Below are 20,262 nucleotides of genomic sequence, written 5' to 3'. Positions count from 1 at the left end.
GTTCACTGACTGACTGACTGACTGGTTTACTGACTGACTGACTGACTGAATCGCTGATTGACTGACTGACTGGTTTACTGACTGATTTACCAATTGATTGACTGGGTTACGATTGACTGACTGGTTTACTGACTGATTGGCTGGCTGACTGACTGTTTACCAATTGACTGACTGACTGGTTTACTGGCCAACTTGCTGGCAATCAGTCAGTTTACTAACTAACTGACTGACTGGTTTAATAACTCTCTTCATCTCTCTCATCTCTCTCTCTCTCTCTCTCTCTCTCTCTTCAGGTCTTCTCCTCCCTGACTGTTCATCTCTTCATCACTCTGCTGTGTCTGTCTGCCTGCTGCTGACACACACACACACACACACACACACACACACACAGCCAATGACAAGATGTTTATCCTCTGCATATTATAGGGTTGAATATAGAAAATTCAAGCCTGAAACTGATCATTTGTATTTAAAATAATAATAATAACAAACAATATCCCAGTGCAAAGAGTTGAAATATGATCATACAAATACTTGCACACTTTTTTGCTGTTGCTGTTTTCTTCTGTTGCTCTTGTATTAGTACTTTTTGTGGTTTTGTTATTCTTAATGTAACCTCTTTGTTGTCTTTGCTGCTCTCTATGCATATGTAAAGGGTTTTGTTACGCTTCAATAACTAATTTGAATTCATCTGAATTTAATTTGATGTTAAAGCTGCCATATCCAACTTTGCAACATTAAAAATAACAACAAATAAACAGGATATATTCTACATTATCAATCTGTGTGTTCATGCCTAAATCTTGCCTGAAACTGAAACTGATTCCACACAAGTATGCATGGAAACATTTTACTATTCACATCCTGGGATTCAATGGAGAGTTTTAGTGTCCCATTGTGGTCTAAATGCCGTTTCAGAGGCTTTTCCACCCTGACAAGAATAAAAACCTGGGTGGAAAAACTCAATCCTTACAATTTTTTTTGAAGCTATTGGCAACTTCAATAAATAAAATATAGGTATCTGCCTTCTAAATCCCATATTGGTTGAACCCTAATCACCAGGGCCTCAGTATGGGCTGAAGGCAGACTTCAGCACCATGGACAGAGAGCCTGGAGGTTTATAAGTTTTATTAAAGCCCCTAAAACATACATCTTTACTTTACCTACTTTACCTGTAGCATGGTACCTGATGATGTTTTCTTCTACAGAGGACACCAGGTGGTGACATCACCTGGTACCAAAGACTAAGTTTGGGTTTGATGCTACTCTTCAAGTGTGAGCAGTCTTTCTTTATTCCAGTCCTTCAGTCTTTTCCTCTCTTTCAGTCTTTCTCTCTCACGCAGAACAAAAGGAAGCAACCCAGAAGTCTCATACAGGTAACAGTTTTATTTAGCTTTGCTCTGTGTATGGCAACAGTGACAGGTAGGCAAACAGCGTAAACAACATCATTAGGAACCACACATTGACCAATCAAAGGACAAGCACATGGACCAAACCATCTGCATGTGACAGAGTGGGGTGTGGGGGGGGGTTGGATGGATGGGAAGGTTCTGGGTTAGACCAAATGGAAGCGCTAGTCAAAAAAAATCCTTTAAAGATCTTCATAAGATCCAGTAAGATTCTAAACGCCTCTGAATCTGATAATACTGTCCAATAAAACTAACAATACAGTTACACATTCATAAGACTGACAATCCCACTGTACTATTCAAAATGGCTGATTGATTGATTTGATATTATTGGACCATTTCTTGTTCCTCAAGTCCCATTAGCATTGTTAGCATTGAATTGAATGGAGCTTCTGCCAGTTTAACAATCTAAGTTTCTTTGTTTGGTGTTAGATGCCTGATAAGAAACCAAAGATGCCGGCTTCTTGAGGTTTTTTTTTTTTTTTTTTTTAATTCTGTTCCACAGTGTAACAATACAAACATCCAAATGCAAGGGTGGAAGTAATGAATTACATTTACACTTGTTGCCATAATTGAGTCATTTTTGTTGTGTTTTTTTCACTAGAAAGCCTTAGTACCTTACTTTACTCAAGTATTTTACTTTGCTACATTTTAAATTGCATCCATTACACAGTACAAATGTCGGGGGCTCTCCATAAGCATTGCATCAGAAACTGGCCAATGGCAAATTGCATTTGCATCAAATACTACATGGGTAATATCAACAGTGTTTTACAGAGTAAACAATAACTGAGGCAACTGCACGTTATTCTGAATAGTTTTATTTTTCAGTTTAACTTCTTTTAACTCTGTCCTCTCGTCCTTTTTACATTGCATGACAAAGATCATATATGACAATGTTCCTTATAAGTGACCCAGTAACTTTTACTGAGTACATTTTAAATGAGCTACTTGTACTTAAATAGACTTTTTCGCACCAATAATTTTACTTCTACTTGAGTACCATTTACATACTCCATTTACATAATAGTATTTCTGCTTCAGTAGAATATTTTTAAACTCTTTCCACTACTGCCTTAATGTCAACATTTGCCTTTGCCGATGTCAAAAAAGCAAACACTGGGTGCCTCGTTGCACTATGGGATGTGCCTGGAGGACGGTACCATGCTTTGTACACCAGGTTATTTTCTTCCACATATTGGCAGAGACTGTATTCTGCCAAGTATTTTAAATTCTATCAGCCTATGTCAGCCTTCAGTTTAGGAAACAAGAAGTTTGTTTTGGGTCCTGAAGCGGTACAGAGCTGGGAGGCGAACAGTCCACAAAGGTAGAGGATGTTGTGTTGTGGTAAAGTCAGTCGTCTAGGTCTGATAGTTACAGCAGAGTCATTAATAGTGATAGTCACAGCAGAGGATTTAAAGACAGAAAGGTGAGAGACAGAACAGTTGGGTTACATCAGTGATAGAGTTAAAACACATCTAAGTGCTGTGATACACAAGGCAACTTTGTTGGGATGTGTCAAAACTAATACTACTTACATAGCAGCTTCATTTGTTCAGATAAATTCTATTGTATTGTTTGCAGTCTGTCTCACTTAATTCTTTCCCTGTGTGAGAAATGCTTGCTCAAAAAGTTGCCAGGTGTATTACAGCATGAAGGTCTACCAGCTATAACACAATGAACAGGCAGCAGTATCAGCCATAAGAACGCAAGGCTCTCTCTTGAGAACCTATGGAAGCACAAAGCAGTGTGGCTGGCTATGGTCTATGGTGTGGTACGACATGCATGCAGAAAACTCTTGCTTCTTGATTCACAGCTGAAGGAATACGATAGAGCACGCCATCAAAACATTGGACTACGTTTAAAGGCTTGTGAGGAAAACAAGTTGGATTGGGCAACACCTGGAAGACCATTTGTGTAAGCTACTGATGTTACGCATCTGAGCTACAAGTTACCACATACATGTCAAGCAACTGGTTGCTCAAAATCGGGACCAAAAATCCTCAAAATTGTAGAATTTTGACATGACAAGTCAACTATGGCAACAATTCAACTGCAGGACACCTCTCTCCTCTTAAAGCTGCACCAGGCAAGACTTTTATGTAAATATTCAGCCGTCTTATCAGCCTAAATCACAAGAGCGTCCCATCCCCACTCACACCACCATAGATTCACCCTATTTGTCCAAATTTTATGGTCACAGGTGGGAAAGTGACGACTCTAAACTTAAGAGTGAAATCCAAATGTGTCTCCTAAACAGCAGTGAGTGAGTGCTCCAAGGACCAACCAAGAAGAAGAAGAACACAGTTTACTGACGTCACCTTACCTGATTTCTGGGTAATGAAGTCCTCAAAATTCAAACAGTTACCTCTTGCTGCCACTTGGGGCCGCCAACATGCGAAATTGCCTAGTGCAGCTTTAACTTTTATGAACCAAATTAGCTAGTGTCTCTCTGACAGTATGCAACTGAGAAGAATAACATTACATTACTGACAATGGTGTAATCCAAAGTACCAATTACAATCTCACACAGGTAATCAGTAATCTGTAACACAATAGATTTTGATCAACTCTCTCCTGATACAGGCTATTTACTATTACTGTACCACAACATTTCTGGTTTCTGTATCTAACATATTTATCATACATCTTGCATAATGATGCATCTTATGCACAGGTACAACAATCACCTACTAAATGCTTTAATCTGCTGACTACAGTTACATTAGAACCTCCGTGTCACCTCCTATGATAATTGATATGAGTTCTTAAACTTTCTCAGCACAGGATTCAAATGAGCTAGCTTCGCCCAGGGACGTCAAATCAGGCACAGGACTCATTTATGGTCCTGATCCAAATTTCAAGAAACCCTGGCTTAGCGTGTACGAATGTAAGGGCATAGGGTGGAATAGGGAGTGAGGATGTATTTGATATGGGCTTAGGGTGTAGAATATGATGTAAAACTGTCAGGATTAAGGGTTCAGAGTGTCGGCGATAGGGTGTAAGGATGTAGGGATTAAAGGCTTAGGGTGGTCACTCCTCAAAAGGATGAATCATTTCATTTTCAACACATTCAGGACTGTAAGGTCCAATCTCAAACTCTCCTTGTTACTTAACCACTTGATGACTTCACCTGCATGTTCTTGTTGCCATTATGTTGACCTCAAGTAACTTCTCTGCGGCGAGTGTCCGAATGTCTGAGTGATCCACTGGACAAAATGTTTAGCTTATTGCCAAAAACTGTTTTTGGCAATAATAATGAACGTGAACTCTCTAGAATCTCCATGTGGCCGAAGGCAACACGTAACAACTTTGAAACGCTCAAGCAAAGTGGCCACTTGACCAAATGTTGTGGGTCCAAGAGTTTGGGTTCACGTTGGACCCAAGTTTGGCGCAGTACATGCTGCGCTACTTTGCACGGCAAGATCTGATAAAGACTCCTTATGAGACCCATTGCTGTTTTCAAAAATGAAACATCCTTTTTAAGTGTAAGTACAGATAATAAAAACCTAAATAAGTGTATAAAGGCATTGGGTGTAGGGTCTCAGGACATATTGTAGGGTGTAGGGAAAAGGGCGTAGGGTGTAAGTGCGTAAGGTATAGATTTGAACAACGTAGACTGTAAGTATGTACATCATTGGCGCTACAGCTAGTAATCGGTTAGTTAAGGTGACCTTATGTTTAGACAAAAGTGACATATGAGCGGAGAGATTAGGGGTTAGGCTGCAACGGTTAGGAGGTAGGATTTAAGGTGCAAGTGCACAGGGTGATGGGTTATTTGAAATGGGACAGCAGTGATATCACTATGAAGTGTTAAAGTATGAAGACACATTCTTAGATACAAAGGTACAACATGTACCTGCCCTAGTCACAAAAAGTACAACATTATGTCTTATGACAGAGCACAGGGTGTGGGGTGAAAGTGCTTTGGCTGTAAGGTTTAGGATGTGAGTGAATGGGATGATCGAACATTTAGTTCACACCAAAAACCACAGGGCTGGAGTCAGTTGACTTTCAATTTTAATTCCTTTAGAATGTGATGATAGAGAGCCTTTATTGTCTGTTTTTAGAGGTTGAATATGACAAGCATCCACTTCTTGGACTGACTAAACAGAAAGTGAAGTGAACCTAGCCCTGGGTAGGATATAATGCTGCGTTCCAGACATGTCGGACTGTCAGAAGTTCCGAATCCCTACTAAGAAAGTATGAAACTCTGAGATTTCTCTGCCAGGTTTCTGAGATGTAGTTACTGCAAACCCTACACAGCATTAGTTTTAGCATGTTTATAATCCTCAAAATACACTTTTTGTTTGATTTTTGGATTTCCAGCATTGCGTGACCTTAAATGCACCAAAACACCTGTATGGTAAATGGATAAACATTTAAATTTGAAATGTAAAGCTACACGTACAGTTGCTTAAGTTTCATGCTAACCAGCTGGCTAACATTGCTAAAGATTACTGACATGAGTGTTAGCAGCTGGGGAGCATTATTTTACAATGGACAAAGAAAATCTTGCGGGCGTCCACGTTTCTCCCGTTTTCTGAATGAACCACTGACCTACCAGCTGGGAATTTCCCACTTCATACTTTGAATGGAACGCAGCATTAGCGTATGGGGTGATGTAACATTTGATATACACCGGCACATCGACAATGATCTCAATGTGAAGAAAATAATTCACGATATGACGGAGCAAGCGACAGCAAAAAAATCCTACAAGACGAGATAGAGGTGGAAAGGTTCACGAAACGGTTCTTGGTTCGCGGTTCGGTACATTGCTCGGTTTTGGGGGTTTGGTTTGGTTCGCTAGGTTTCCGGTACAAGCAAGAGAAAACACTGCCATTTCCTGTTCCGATTTATTGAACTTGAAGGTAACAGATTCCAATGTGCCTTCTGAACCAAGTGCTGTGTTGGGCTTTGAAATGGACCGTTCCACCCCTACAGGAAGACCTCTCTACGTAAGGTTTATAGATTATTCAGGTCAAGACAATGATGACGACAAAACTACTTTCCTTGACATTGATATGGAAAATGGGCGGCAGTGGGACCAGAATACATTTTTGGACCATGTGTGAATGCCTTTCTGAAGAAATGCTGGTTCCATATCAGCTCAGGAGTAGTTTACTAATCTCAAATCATGGCTCAACCTGGAAATATGCTGCATTCATGTCATATGGGAAAGATGGTAATTATGAGCTCCCAGCTTGAAAATACCATTCACCTCAGCTTTCAGATGGTAAATACTACTAGAAAATACCATTCACCTCAGCTTTCAGATGGTAAATACTATAGAAAATACTGTTCACCTCAGCTTTCAGATGGCAAATACTACTAGAAAATACTACTTGGGAACTTGGGGTTTGGTGATGGATGTCACCAACAAGGAAATCCCTGTTGTCAAGTGTAAGGAATGATATGTTCATTTCAAATAAAGGCAACAAAATGAACGACCTTTTCGCATAAGTAGTGTTGAGATCACAACTCTTAAAATGCCATGGCGGGACACAACTACTTGCTGGATTTTTAGTTTGTGGTTGACAATGCGGTGTTTGGTTTTGCTGTAAAACATGAACTCACATGTATCATCAGTGTAAGTTCATGTGTGTTAAGTGTGGAAAAGCTGATCAGGATGGATCAAAGCCTATAGAAAACTTCAACCATCGTGTCCTGTCGGCTTTAAACGAGCTTGAACAACTGAACACTTCCAAGTTGTTGCTTTGAACTATCAAGTCGTCCTCCCAATTATTCCCATAGGACATGAACGCAGCAATAGAGACTACTGTGGTCACACGAAGTGATGTCAGCAGTCACTGGAAGTCATATAGGACTCAACCTGGTAATTTATAGACCTTGATAGTGAAGAGGAGAGAGAACTCACGAAACCAGTTTTGCTACTCAGCCCAGTGAATTCCCCTTCCTCCTTTCTTAGCTACAACAGGAAAATACGACAGCGGGACCTCTGTGATGTCAGAGATCAGTGATCACATGGGGGAGGGGTGTGTGTGTGTGGGGGGGTGTTTATAAAAGGTCATCTAGAGGTCGTGGAGGACCTCCAGCACAGTGGCCAGAGACCAGGCCTGGGTTTCACAGCTGAAGGAGCAGTATTGGCCATTCTCATTGGTCAGCTCTGGCAGACCCTTCCATGGAGACCTGAGAGAAAGGGGGTGGGGGGGGGGGCAAACACAAAACAAGATCAAATTAATTAAAACATCACAGATCGATGAGCATGTACCTGTCATTTTAGAAATGTTGACTTTTCCCGCACTAAGATAAAGGAGAAAGGAGAAAAGCCTTACAGGGAAAACTCAAAACGGTGAAAAATCCAGTATGGTGGACATTGATGTTTCTGGAGGCAAATTTGTAGAGCAAGGATAGCTGGATATGTGAAGCAAACTTCATGACATTCCAACTTGAGGTGTGGGATATGACTAGTTACTGAAAGTTTTCATTTTGACTCATAACTGTAGTGTGAGATGCATCATTTCCCAAGTTTTGTCACAATCTAATCGGTGGTGTCTGTGACGGACTGACGAACGAACAAAGACCATTCCATAGACCCGCCGTGGTTCCATCATGTGGTACAACATACATGGATAGACGGGGAGAAGGCGGTAAATAAACAGACAGACAGCATTCCTACCTCTCCAGGTGGGTATAGTGCTTTGACAGGACGTTTTTGACCAGGGTGACCGTTTCGGCGTAGGTTTTCGCACCCAGCTTCTTGGCAAAGTAGAGCTTAGCACGCAGGAAGTAGCCTACTGGCCACAGCCACTCCTATACACACACACACATGCATAGAGAAGAAGAAAGAGAAAGAGAGAGAGAAAGTGAGAGAGCGTCATTTAGGTAGTCCCTATATCAAAATAGTGCAGAGCGCAGAAAGTGCCGCACCGCAATTTTATTATAATTAACAATCTAATGAAGCTGCTCGTCAAGCAGCAAATGATCACATCCTTTTATTGAATTCACAATGTTTCCTAAAGCATTTTTTACTACAAATTCAAGTCACACTGAAATGAAAAATGACTTTTTCGCCTTTTTAGCTCATTCTATTTTATACCAAAAAAATAACAGAAAAAAATTATTTTATGGTATTTTTATATCAAAATCTCATTAGTTTTACTTCTGGGAAAAACAGAAAATCTTTAGTGGTGACTTCATCATGCACCAGGAGACATACAGTATGTAAAAATTCCAACCAATAAAACTATCATAGATTTTTTAACAATTGTCATATTACACATTGTCATATCGGCCAATCAAACACCTCTGATGGCCGATGACACTGGGCAGGGGGAGGGGCTGTATGTGGAGCGGCCCTGTCTATAACTACGGTCAAAACCACTCTCACCACACTTGTTACTGATTTAAAACAAGTGACTCTGACTGTGTTATTCAACTGAGCATTGTTCTCAACTCCTCTTATTCAATGATTTGCAAAATAAACCTCAATATTGCCACGTGAAAACGTCACATAGGCACCGACACAGCCCATCATTCATGTCTGCTGACATCGTATATCAGCAAATCTCTAAATCTTAAAGTTACAAAGGGTTATTATTAATTATTTTGTCCATATATTTTTAGCATTAAGATTTCTACTGAACAAAAATATAAACGCAACACTTTTGGCTTTGTGCCCATTTTTCATGAGTTGAAATAAAAAGTTCTAAGACTTTATCTATGCACATAAAAGGCTTATATCTCTCAAAAAGGAGAAGGAGATGTGTCGTACTGCATGAGGCAAATGGTGCTCACACCAGATACTGACTGGTTTTCAAAAAATGCATATCTGTAGCCCTAGTCATGTGAGATCCATAGTTCAGTGCCTAATAAATGTCTTTTTTCAAGATAAAACTGCACATTTTAGAGTGGCCTTTTATTGTGAGCAGCCCAAGGCACACCTGTGCAATAATCATGCTGTTTAATCAGCATCTTGATATGCCACACCTGTCAGGTGGATGGATTATCTTGGCAAAGGAGAAGTGCTCACTAACACGGATTTAAACAAATTTGTGAGCAAAATTTGACAGAAATAAGCCTTTTGTGAGCATAGAAAAAGTCTTAGATCTTTTATTTCAACTCATGAAAAATGGGAGCAAAAACAAAAGCGTTGCGTTTCTATTTTTGTTCAGTATTAATAGCTGGCTATGTAGTTCCACTCCTCCAATGAACCAGCCAAGACAAACAGCTAAACTAAATGCATTTGCAATTTGAAATGTAAGACACATGCAGAAAAACAGAGTGTACATAACAGCCTCAGCCCGGAAATAGACTACAACTTCCAGACAGTGCAGCCAAAGGTGAGAACAATGGTGCAGTGTTTTGTGTACATAGCATATAATATCACATGACAAGTCTGGCTAGCTTGTTCATTATGTAGCCTCTACAGAGCATATAGTATTGCATGACAAACCAGGCTAGTTTGGTCATTATCTAGCCTCGACATAGTGTAGTACAGTGATTCTCAACCTTTTTCATATCAAGGGCCCCTAGTTTAGTCCACATCTGAGAATATTTTTATTGTTAGATATGATTTTGCCCAGAATTCCATGACCAGTAGGAGGAAGTGTCCGACTCACCGGTCCCTGGTGGTAGTTGAAGCCTCTTGCCAAGTTGTAGTTGTCGTTGTCAAGCGCGTTGTCATAGACACCACAGTACACCATGTCACTACGGCAACAGAAACATCACGTTACTATGGGATTGAATGTAAAATGAGATGTGATTCCACTATAAACAGCAACAGCATGCATATGAGTATGACTAACGTGAGAGTCATACTACTACTACTACTACTACTACTACTAATGATAATAATTGATTTGTAATGCACTTTTCAAGCCAGAAGCTGAAAGTACTTTTCATGAAAAATATGTTTAAGTGGTAAGACACTATGTGTTTATTTGTTTATTTGTTTATTTAAAGGATCCCCATTAGCTGATGCCGTAGCAATCAGCTAATCTTCCTGGGGTCCACACCTGACATACTGTACATCAGTGGTTCTCAACCTTTTTCATATCAAGGACCCCTAATTTAGTCCACATTAGGGCCTCGGACCCGCATTTGATGCGATTTTGTCCCTCGGACCCAAATCTGAGAATATTTTTATTGTTAGATATGATTTTGTCCAGAACTCCATGACTATCTGTATTGTAGGGAGAGAGATAACAGTGAAACTATGATCAAAATAGTCAGTCTCCTACATTCTATAATTGTACTTTAGCGAAGTTTAACGATTCATCAATTTGCTGGGGACCCCCTGGGATGCCCTCAAGGACCCCTGGTGGTCCCCGGACCCCACGTTGAGAACCACTGCTGTACATAACACATTACATGATAAACATTAAATTACATTAATATACACTAAATTACATCAATATACATTAAATATAAAAAAAAAAGCAAAAAATACATTCATATACAAACGTACATTTAGGTGGAATACTAATTAAAAATAGATAATATTTAAAAAAAAAAAAAAAAAAATGAGAATAATACAACCCATATAAGCGCAACACAAATATTGAAAACTGGTACAGAGTTATACCTCCTACTATCCAGTCTGTCATCTGCATGCCAATAAATGCCTCTTCATAATCTTTTTGAAGGATGATTTATTTTTTATTAGGCGGATAAAAAATTTTTTTTAGTCCTTAGGCAAATCTGGTGTTGTGGTTATGTATGTTATTGCAGTAAACTAATTCAAAGAGTTGCATCCAAAGATTTAGATCCGGGACAGATTCAGCAGATTATGTTTCTGTGTGTGTGTGTGTGTGTGTGTGTGTGTGTGTGTGTGTGTGTGTGTGTGTGTATATATTACTCGGGGTCAAGTGTCTTCATTCCCAGTGGTCCCAGTAGTTTCTTCTCCGCGACCTCCAGAGCCTTCCACGCTCTCTCCACTGTAAACATCTCCGGAGCCTGTCGAAACACACAGATCTGATCTCAAAAACCAGACACTCACTGATCTAGATCACCAAAGTGATAAGGAAACCGTGTGTTTCCATCGGTCCACCTACCACCACCATGGCAATAGCGAAGTTGGGTCTCAGCTGGTAGTCGCACCAGGGGCTGGAGGCCCCGTAGCTGTCCTTATAGATGCCTTTCTTATGCACCAGGTCCGGGTGCTTCTCGTTGGGGTCCTTCGGGTCCCCGGACACCCAGAAGCCGGCCTCAAAGGACTGCTGGAGCTGCTCGTTCCACTGGGCGAAGGAGATAAACACTTCTTTACCTGGAACAATCAAATGGAAAGGAGAGATTATAACAGTTCTGATTGGCTGGAGTTCTGGTGTATGTGTGTGTGTGTGTGTGTGTGTGTCGTACCGTCTCTGTGTACTTTAACACCATCGTAAGGGAAGAGTCCTTTCTTATGGAGCTCCACCACCCAGCGAACTGTCGACTTACTGAGGCCAACTATCTCCACTGCTGATCCATCTCTGTGGAGAGAGAGAGAGAGAGGGGAGAGAGAGAGAGAGACAGAGAGGGAGAGAGAGAGAGAGAGACAGAGAGAGAGAGAGAGAAATCACATGTAATACAGTAATAATAAATGAACAATTTGTGATTTTCTCATGGTTATTTTTCAAAAGGAAGAGAAAGAATGTGTGTGTGTGTGTGTGTGTGTGTGTGTGTGTGTGTGTGTGTGTCACCTGGGAGTAGCGGGCATGCCTTTGTTCCTGGCTCTCTCGCTCTCTCCCATCTTGTCCATCCACGTCCCGCAGTTGAAGCGGTTGCCCCCGGTGACGAACCCCGTCGCCGGGTCCACCTTAGCGACCACGTTGAACCCTGGGGGGGGGGGGGGGGGTCAGAGGTCAGCGGTCAGAACGATTATATTGAGTATTGAAAATCACTGAGATTTTATATGGAACCGCCACACACACACACACACACACACACACACACACACACACACACACACACACACACACCCGGCCCTACCTTCGTCTCTCATGTTCATGTCGATCTTAGATCCGGCGTTTCTCTCTCTGAAGGAGACGCCCTCTAGGTGGCGCTGGAGAGCCTCCTGGATCACATCATACAGAGGCTGCTCCTATAGATACACACACACACACACACACACACACATTAGTATGTTTTAGTCCAGTGATTCTCAACCTTTTTCATATCAAGGACCCCTAATTTTGTCCACATTAGAGCCACATTTGATGAGATTTTGTCCCAAATCTGAGAATATTTTTATTGTTAGATATGATTTTGTCCAGAATTCCATGACTATCTGAGATAACAGTGGAACTATGATCAAAACAGTCATTCTTCTACATTCTCTAACTGTGTTAACTTGTAAATTAAATAATGCTGTAAAGTTTAAAAATTCATCAATTTGCTGGGGACCCCCTGGAACCCCCTCAAGGACCCCTGGTGGTCCCCGGACCCCACGTTGAGAACCACTGTTTTAGTATCTGTGTGAACTTTACAGTAACTTTAAAAGTAATAATCTGTAACATATTCAAATAAAAACATTTTCCTCTATATTTCTATACACCTTTTTACTCTATATTGTGTCTTAAAATGTGTCTGGCTTTCCATCTGTATCTCTATCTCTCTATCTGTGTGTGTGTGTGTGTGTGTTACGTACCACCTCTCCCGGTTTGCAGGGCTCAGAGTCATCAGTGGGGTACATGCGTGTGACCGGGCAGCGCAGGATCTCGTGCCCCTGGGGAACGTGGGTAGCGTAGTCCTGAGGGAAAGCGTGGAACAATATGGTATATCATCATATTAGAGTCATGAATAATATGCATGGAGGACATAATGGATCATAATGGAACTTGTTCTACCTGGATGCACTGCAGCCACCACCACACGGCGTCACGGCAGTTGTACCTGGCACAGCGACCCTCGCCCAGCAGGTTGGGGATCAAGCCGTGGCGCAAGGTCCCAGCAAAGGCCAGGATGATATTACTATGGAAAGCATATAATGGGATTAATTTGACTATTTTCATACTGAAAAAATCCCAAATAAATTACAAGTTTTCAGTGTTTGGCCCAGAATTGTATTCTTTGTCAGGGTGGAAAAGCCTTTGAAACAGCATTTAGACACTGAAAAACTCACTAGAAAAAATCATTATAATCAATTCAATTCACACACACACACACACACACACACCTACCGTGCCTCAGAGTGTCTCCCAGTGAGCAGCATCAGTCCTCTCAGAGCAATGAAAGTGTCCCTGCCCCAGCAACGGAAAATCCCAGAGGAGAAATGAGGAAGACCTGGGTGAAAAAAAAATCAGCCAATCAGTCAATCAGATAGATGCATAGATTCCTATCGTTTCATAACAATAATATAATAATAATAAACTTTATTTATAGAGCACTTTTCATACAAACGATGCAGTTCAAAGTGCTTTACATAAAAAAAAATAAATAAAAAAAAAAGCTTGATATTAAAAGAAATACAAATTGAAAACATACAAGTTAAAACAAGGGCAAATGGAAAGGAGTAGCAATAAATAGATCAGTAGATGGTAAAGGTGACAGTAAAAACAGAAAAAAAAAAGAAGTAAAAATAGAATGACTTCAATTAAAAGCCAAGTTAAATAAATAGGTATTTAGCTGTCGTTTATTGTTCACTGAGCTCGAATCTCTTATGGCTTTAGGTATGGTATTCCATAATTTTGGAGCATAGTTAAAAAAGGCTGCACTGCCTATTTTCATATGTGTAGTATTGTTTGTGTTTAAAAACCCAGCATAATCAGACAATCAATTTAATGGCTGGGGAAGTTAAGGGTTGTTGTGTTATTTATGTGATTGGGTTTGGAAATGAGAATTTAAGAGAAGCAGCTGATCAAAAAAAAAAAAAAAGTCTATGTATATTTGTATATTGGAAATATTTTTTTCATCTTCATCTCACTGTCCCGCTGGTTGAAAATCATGAAATTATACAATTATTAGTGAATACAAGCTTGCTAAAACAGTTCTTGACCATCTACAAAGATAATGTTAGCAGTAATGATGTGGAAACTGGGACTGCCAGACATCCCCGTTTTCAAGGGACAGTCCGCAGATGTGGTGCTTTTTCTCTGGCGGGCACTGTCCCCGGAAATGTCCCCAGAAATGTCCCCAGATTTCCCCCTCTCCGGGCACCACTGGTATTACCAGTATTATGACTCCCAAAATGATTAAGGGGCCCTATCATTCCTGTCAGATTCCAGAAAACGTTTATCCACAAAGTACACTAGGTCTACCTGCGGCCAACGACACGCAGCACTGCTCCTTTTGGCCTGTGATTGAACTGAGGCGATAGGGGACGTCCTCTATCGCCGCGGAAACTGGAGGGAGGGCGGGGAAACGGCCAACGCCGCACATCTGAACCGAACCCAGAGCCAAGAGACGGACGAAGGTAGACCCGTTCTGGATGAAACTGTACAGAGAGAGAGAGAGACAGAAAGAGAGTTAAATAAATATAGATGCTCTGACACCGGTTTTCCAGAACTAAATACTTTAAAGTATATTGGCAGGTAAAAACATCTTATTCAGATTAAGTTAACAGATAAAGAACAGTGTGGTAGGTTAAGCCTAATAAAACAGAACGGAATTTACCGTATTTCCTCTAATATTCCTTTATTTACCTCAACTGCAGAGGGTACCAGGCCTTTATTGGAAGCAGGCTTATATTAGAGACAGGCCTTTATTTCTAATTCCCTCTGTCTGATAAGTATATTTGCTCATATTTTAGTATGAAGCCTCCTTGTTTTCTGATCTGCTTCTGTTGGGGTTCGTTAGGTAGCCGTTTTTTTGTTACTGCGACGCATTACCGATAATTACGGTAATCGACGACGGCACGCTCCAGAGACTTCTGCCGGCCGAGCCGTCTTGTGGCATACTGCCATCTTGTGGCACTTGTACGTTACTACAAACTACAGTTACATTATATAACAGGCACCAGGAGTTTACCGGTATCCACCGTTGCTTTTTCCTTTGTTTTTGCCGGCCTTTATTTGTTTGTGTCGACCACGGCCCCGGCCATTATCGGAGACCCAGCTTTTAATTGACTACCGGCCACTATTAGAGGAAATACGGTAGCCATTAGGTTTAGGTACACCTCTAGAAATAACTATACCATTACCACTGTACCATATCTCACTGTAGCCAAACTCTAGGAGACAACAACAAAAAAAACTCTATTATGTGTGAGGCAAAGTCTTAATTTATGGAAAGAGCTTATAGGTCTTGTGGAAAACCCCATACTCTTTCACATTAGAAGCTAAGAAGCATTCTGGCCATCTGTTTTCCAAGCTTATCAGTCTTAATGAGAAACTTTCAAGACAGAAGCTCCAGCAAGACAGTTTTCAGTTAACTGCTAAAAGCCAGTCCTTGTAATTTTATGAATTTGAGATCTCAACAACACAATCTCCTTCATCCAAATCCAAAAATTGGGACAGTAGTTTCTAGGTATTGCATGTGAACACCTTGGATGAATGTAAATGAAGAAGGCTTCATAGTCAGCATGAAGCTCAGACAAACACACCCCTACCTTGACATGAGTTTGGAGGTTGCGTCCAGGGCTGTGGTGTAGGTTGCCACCAAGATGGCGTCGAAGTAACAGGGGATGAGGTAGCGCGGGATGTGTTTCAGGTAGTCAAACATGGCCACCAACCACTGACCCACCTGCAGACACAATAATGGCCCACATGCATGAAACTCAGCGGTAACAGTGCTGCGGGTGCCAAAATAGTTTAAGGTTAATAGGTTTAAATGGATGATTGTTCCAGTACCAGTTCCAGTACCTGTTGCCATATGGACACTTACCACGATACAGTGGAGGCCTATACTATAATTACTCCCTATTAGCTGATTGGCTGAGTTCTTATTAATGTTTTGGAAAGGACTTTTATGTCTATGTTCCCAGCCAGGCAGATGTTCATGTTGGCACTAACTACTAACCAAAGGGATCTTAAAGGATAAGGCTGGTGTTTTTTAATGCATTTCTTACCGTCAACAAATCCTGTGAAAATAACAAAATCAGCAATGAATTTGTTTGCCAACAAGTCTCGTCCATGTAGCCGGTGCCCAATGAAGCCATGTCCCAGCAGCCATAGAACTCCATTGTATTAAAAAAATGATTAAAAACACGTCACAGAGCCATGCTGTGAATTAAAATTAAAAAGAATTTGTTCCCATTTGAATTTGATCTGGTAATAACTACAACAGCCTGACTTTTCATGGTAACAGTTAGCGATTTTTAAAATAGAAACTATGTCTTTGTGAGCTGTATTTAAAGGTTTTTAGCTTACAATCGGAGCCGATGACTTCTGGTTTGAAGGCTTGTAACAACGCATTATGTAATAACACCGCATTATGCAATAACTCAACAAAATGTAATAAATTTTCACTTCATTATATAATAACACCCGCATTTTGTAATAATCTGCCGCATTTTGTAATACACAGCCTGAACGCAATATGTAATAAATTTCCCTGTATTTTGTAATAAATTATTACATATTGTGGTGGTTTTTACAAAATGCGGGAGTTGCACTTTATTTATGTTGAAAATGTAATAATACAGTGCATTATGTAATAACAATCTATGGTTCTTTCTTTCATGGCTACTTGATAAGTAGTTTTTGCAAGTTAAAACTGAACTGTTTGTATATTAGAAATCCACTGCAGATCAGTGTGTTGTCAGGCTTTATGCTGTGGTTGTTTTCCACTTAATTACTTCAATTCTATGAACCCTCAAGTACAGTTTCTATGCAGCTAAGGAATACAGTGACACTTAATGTAGTTTTGACCAATGAAAGATACTAATCTACTGAACTAATAGTATCTTTTTAAAATGAATTTTGAGTCAGTATGATTCATGCTAGAATGCATAAAATAAACATTGTTGTTATAATGTTATAACGATTTTTATGAATGAAGACATCCATTTTGTTTGGTTATTACATAATGCACCATATTATTTCATTTTCATCAAAAAAAAGTGCAACTCCCGTATTTTGTAATAACGACCGCAATATGTAATAATTTATTACAACATGCGGGGACATTTATTACATATTGCATTCAGGCTGTGTATTACAAAATGCGGCAGATTATTACAAAATGTGGGTGTTATTACATAATGACGTGAAAATGTATTACATTTTGTGGAGTTATTACATAATGCGGTGTTATTACATAATGCGTAACCTTTAACAAGAGAGAGAAAATGTCATAACGTATCCAATGAATACATGCTGTCTAGGGTTGCTGAAGCACACTCTGACCTGCCCTTTAACCCTCACCTGTGCCAGCGGCCCCTCTTTGTGTATCAGTCTATTGGAGACATAGTCTATCAGCCAGTCCCCTTGTCTGAGGTTGGCACACACAGGATGGCCCAGGTCGTTGTTGGGACGGATATCAGCCAGCACCGACATCAGACCTGCAGAGAGACCACCACGGACGACACTTATACCCCCTTTCACTTATGCTTATGATGAGTTTCCTTAGTGTGTAGCTTTATGTTTTATTATATATTTACCTTGCAGTCCGGCGTATTTGAGGCTTTCCCATCCAGGAATACTGTAACAGCCTCCGCCATCTTCTTGTTCTTCTGCATCACAGCGGAACAGCAGGACATTCAGATCTGCTAATGTCAGCTTGGACATCAGCCTAACACACACACACACACACACACACACACACATGACACATACAAAATAGTTACAAAAAGACAAGAGTTTCTGTAGGGCATGAGGTGTGTGTGTGTGTGTGTGTGTGTGTACTCACTGTGCTAATGGTTTCTGCAGTGCCGGAGGTGTGTTTGAGTCCGCTACGCTTCCTCTTCTGTACTTTGGGCTGAACTGGGTCAGATAATACCTCAGGACCCCCACCACCTGCTGGGCCTTGGGATCCAAACTGACCCTGGAAGGAGGGGAGAGAGGGGGAGGGAGAGAGAGAGAGAGAGAGAGAGAGAAGAGAGAGAAAGAGAGAGAGAGAGCAAGAGAGACAGACAGAAAGAGAGAGAGGGAGAGATAGAGGGGGAGGGAGAGAGACAGACAGAAAGAGAGAGAGAGAGAGAGAGAAAGAGCAAGAGACAGACAGAGAGAGGGAGAGGGAGAGCGACAGAAAGAGAGAGACAGACACAGAGTGAAAGAGAGAGAGACAGAGAGAAAGAGCAAGAGACAGACAGAAAGAGAGAGAGACAGAAAGAGACAGAGTGAACGAGAGACAGAAAGAGAGAGAGAGAAAGAGCAAGATAGACAGACAGAAAGAGAGAGAGAGAGACAGAGGGAGAGAGAGACAGAAAGAGAGAGAGAGAAAGAGCAAGGTAGACAGACAGAAAGAGAGCGAGGGAGAGAGCGAGGGAGAGAGAGACAGAAAGAGAGAGACAGACAGAGTGAAAGAGAGACAGACAGAGAGAGAAAGAGCAAGATAGACAGACAGAAAGAGAGAGAGGGAGAGAGAGAGAGAGGGAGGGGAGAGAGAGAGAGAGAGAGAGAGAGAGAGCTTGGTATTTTTTCCAAAAAACGTGATGAAAATTCCAGTGATTTTGTTTACAATCATCCCATCCAAAGTATGCAATTTTGTGTGTGTGTGTGTGTGTGTGTGTGTGTGTGTGTGTGTGTGTGTGTGTGTGTGTGTGTGTTACCTGAAGGCGATGACACTTCCAGGAGTCAGCCTCTGGAAGGTGATTTCCTGCACGAACTCCGACCGACCTTTAGATGTCACCCCCGCCTGCTTCACCACCGAACTCTCCAGTAACTATACGCACAATAATTAATATCACTGTTATTAATATGTCCATGTATTTGAGTGCTGCGATAATCCTAAAAACCATGAGGATTTACCGGTATGTGCTCTTTTATTTCCACGGTGTACTCCGGCATGCCGTTGATGTTGTTGTTGTCTTTCTTATAACTCCCAGCATTCCTTTCTATCGTCCTCGCCTCCAGGACCACTTCCTCTATCTTCCCTGGAGGAGAGAGAGAGAGGGAGAGAGAGAGAGAGAGAGAGAGAGAGAGAGAGAGAGTCATTGTGTATTCCTGCACTATCTGCACCATGCTGATCTCTGTACATAGACATACTGTACATACAAACAGATACCTTTAAATACATTTGTAAGAAAAAAAAAAAAATGTTGCAGCGTTTACACAGTTCTCACTTATTTGTATTTATATTTTTTAACTGCAATATCCACATCTTTCTATTTTTATTTTAAGTTATCTTTACTTATCTGTATATATATATATATATTTTCTTTTTTAAACAGCAAAAGCACAATTTTTCTGTTTGTATTTTTAAGTTAATTTGACCTACTCTTATGTATATATTTGATTGCAATGTTGCAATGTTACACAGCTCTGTTTACACATTTCTTTATTCTAGTATATCTTTAATTGTACGTACATTTTTTGTTTTTATTTCACACTTGCTTTGGCAATGTAAACATTTTCCCATACCAATAAAGCCCCTTTGAATTTGAATTTGAATTTGAGAGAGAGAGAGAGAGAGAGAGAGAGAGAGAGAATTATATACAAATATATACAAATATATAATGAATTGTATATGTATGTGTATATGTATGTATATATATATATATATATATATATATATATATATGTGTATGTGTGTATGTATGTATATATATTTTATTTTATTTTATTTTATTTTATTTTTTTTCCTATCTCATTGTTGTATTTAATTGTAATAATTATTTTATAATTGTATTATCCTTGACGCTTTGGCAATATTGCTCACCTGACATTCATGCCAATAAAGCATACTGAATTGAATTGAATTGAATTGAATTGAATTGAGAGAGAGAGAGAGAGAGAGAGAGAGAGAGAGAGACTGTTGTGACGAACAACTGAATTCCTCTTAATAATCAAGAGAAACATGACAAAAATTT

At 40.3% G+C, this 20,262-nt stretch overlaps 1 protein-coding gene across 1 annotated transcript; it reads right to left on the bottom strand.

Annotated features, from left to right (window-relative positions):
• Positions 1–1,388: 1,388 nt before the first annotated feature.
• On the bottom strand, positions 1,389–19,387 carry LOC139639798 (glycogen debranching enzyme-like). Its single transcript, XM_071513948.1, has 18 exons — positions 19,202–19,387; positions 19,003–19,115; positions 18,141–18,275; positions 17,893–18,023; positions 17,657–17,793; positions 15,901–16,034; positions 14,612–14,787; positions 13,535–13,637; positions 13,202–13,325; positions 13,003–13,104; positions 12,345–12,456; positions 12,056–12,191; positions 11,733–11,845; positions 11,429–11,640; positions 11,233–11,330; positions 9,995–10,082; positions 8,053–8,186; positions 1,389–7,562 (listed from the first exon to the last, which is right to left on the bottom strand). The coding sequence occupies exons 1-18, from the start codon at positions 19,385–19,387 to the stop codon at positions 7,445–7,447; spliced, it is 2,352 nt and encodes a 783-aa protein (XP_071370049.1). The 3' UTR covers positions 1,389–7,444.
• Positions 19,388–20,262: the final 875 nt, after the last annotated feature.

The sequence above is a fragment of the Centroberyx affinis genome, unplaced genomic scaffold (genome assembly GCF_046629955.1).
Source record: "Centroberyx affinis isolate AG114_WGS23_722 - 3 ecotype Tasmania unplaced genomic scaffold, CSIRO-AGI_Caff_v1 ptg007740l_1, whole genome shotgun sequence".
In the NCBI taxonomy this organism is placed as follows: Eukaryota; Metazoa; Chordata; class Actinopteri; order Beryciformes; family Berycidae; genus Centroberyx; species Centroberyx affinis.
Note: the sequence above shows the minus strand (reverse complement) of the source record. Positions and strands in the feature narration are given on the sequence as shown.

Excerpts from the sequence above, each read along its gene's own strand:
- LOC139639798 (XM_071513948.1), bottom strand. The coding sequence starts at position 19,387 with ATGACTCTCTCTCTCTCTCTCTCTCTCTCTCTCTCTCTCTCCCTCTCT. Across the intron at positions 18,276-19,002 it reads GGAAGTGTCATCGCCTTCAG|GGTCAGTTTGGATCCCAAGG; the intron begins GTAACACACACA and ends CCCTCCTTCCAG. Across the intron at positions 11,641-11,732 it reads TGTTAAAGTACACAGAGACG|GTAAAGAAGTGTTTATCTCC; the intron begins GTACGACACACA and ends TGATTGTTCCAG.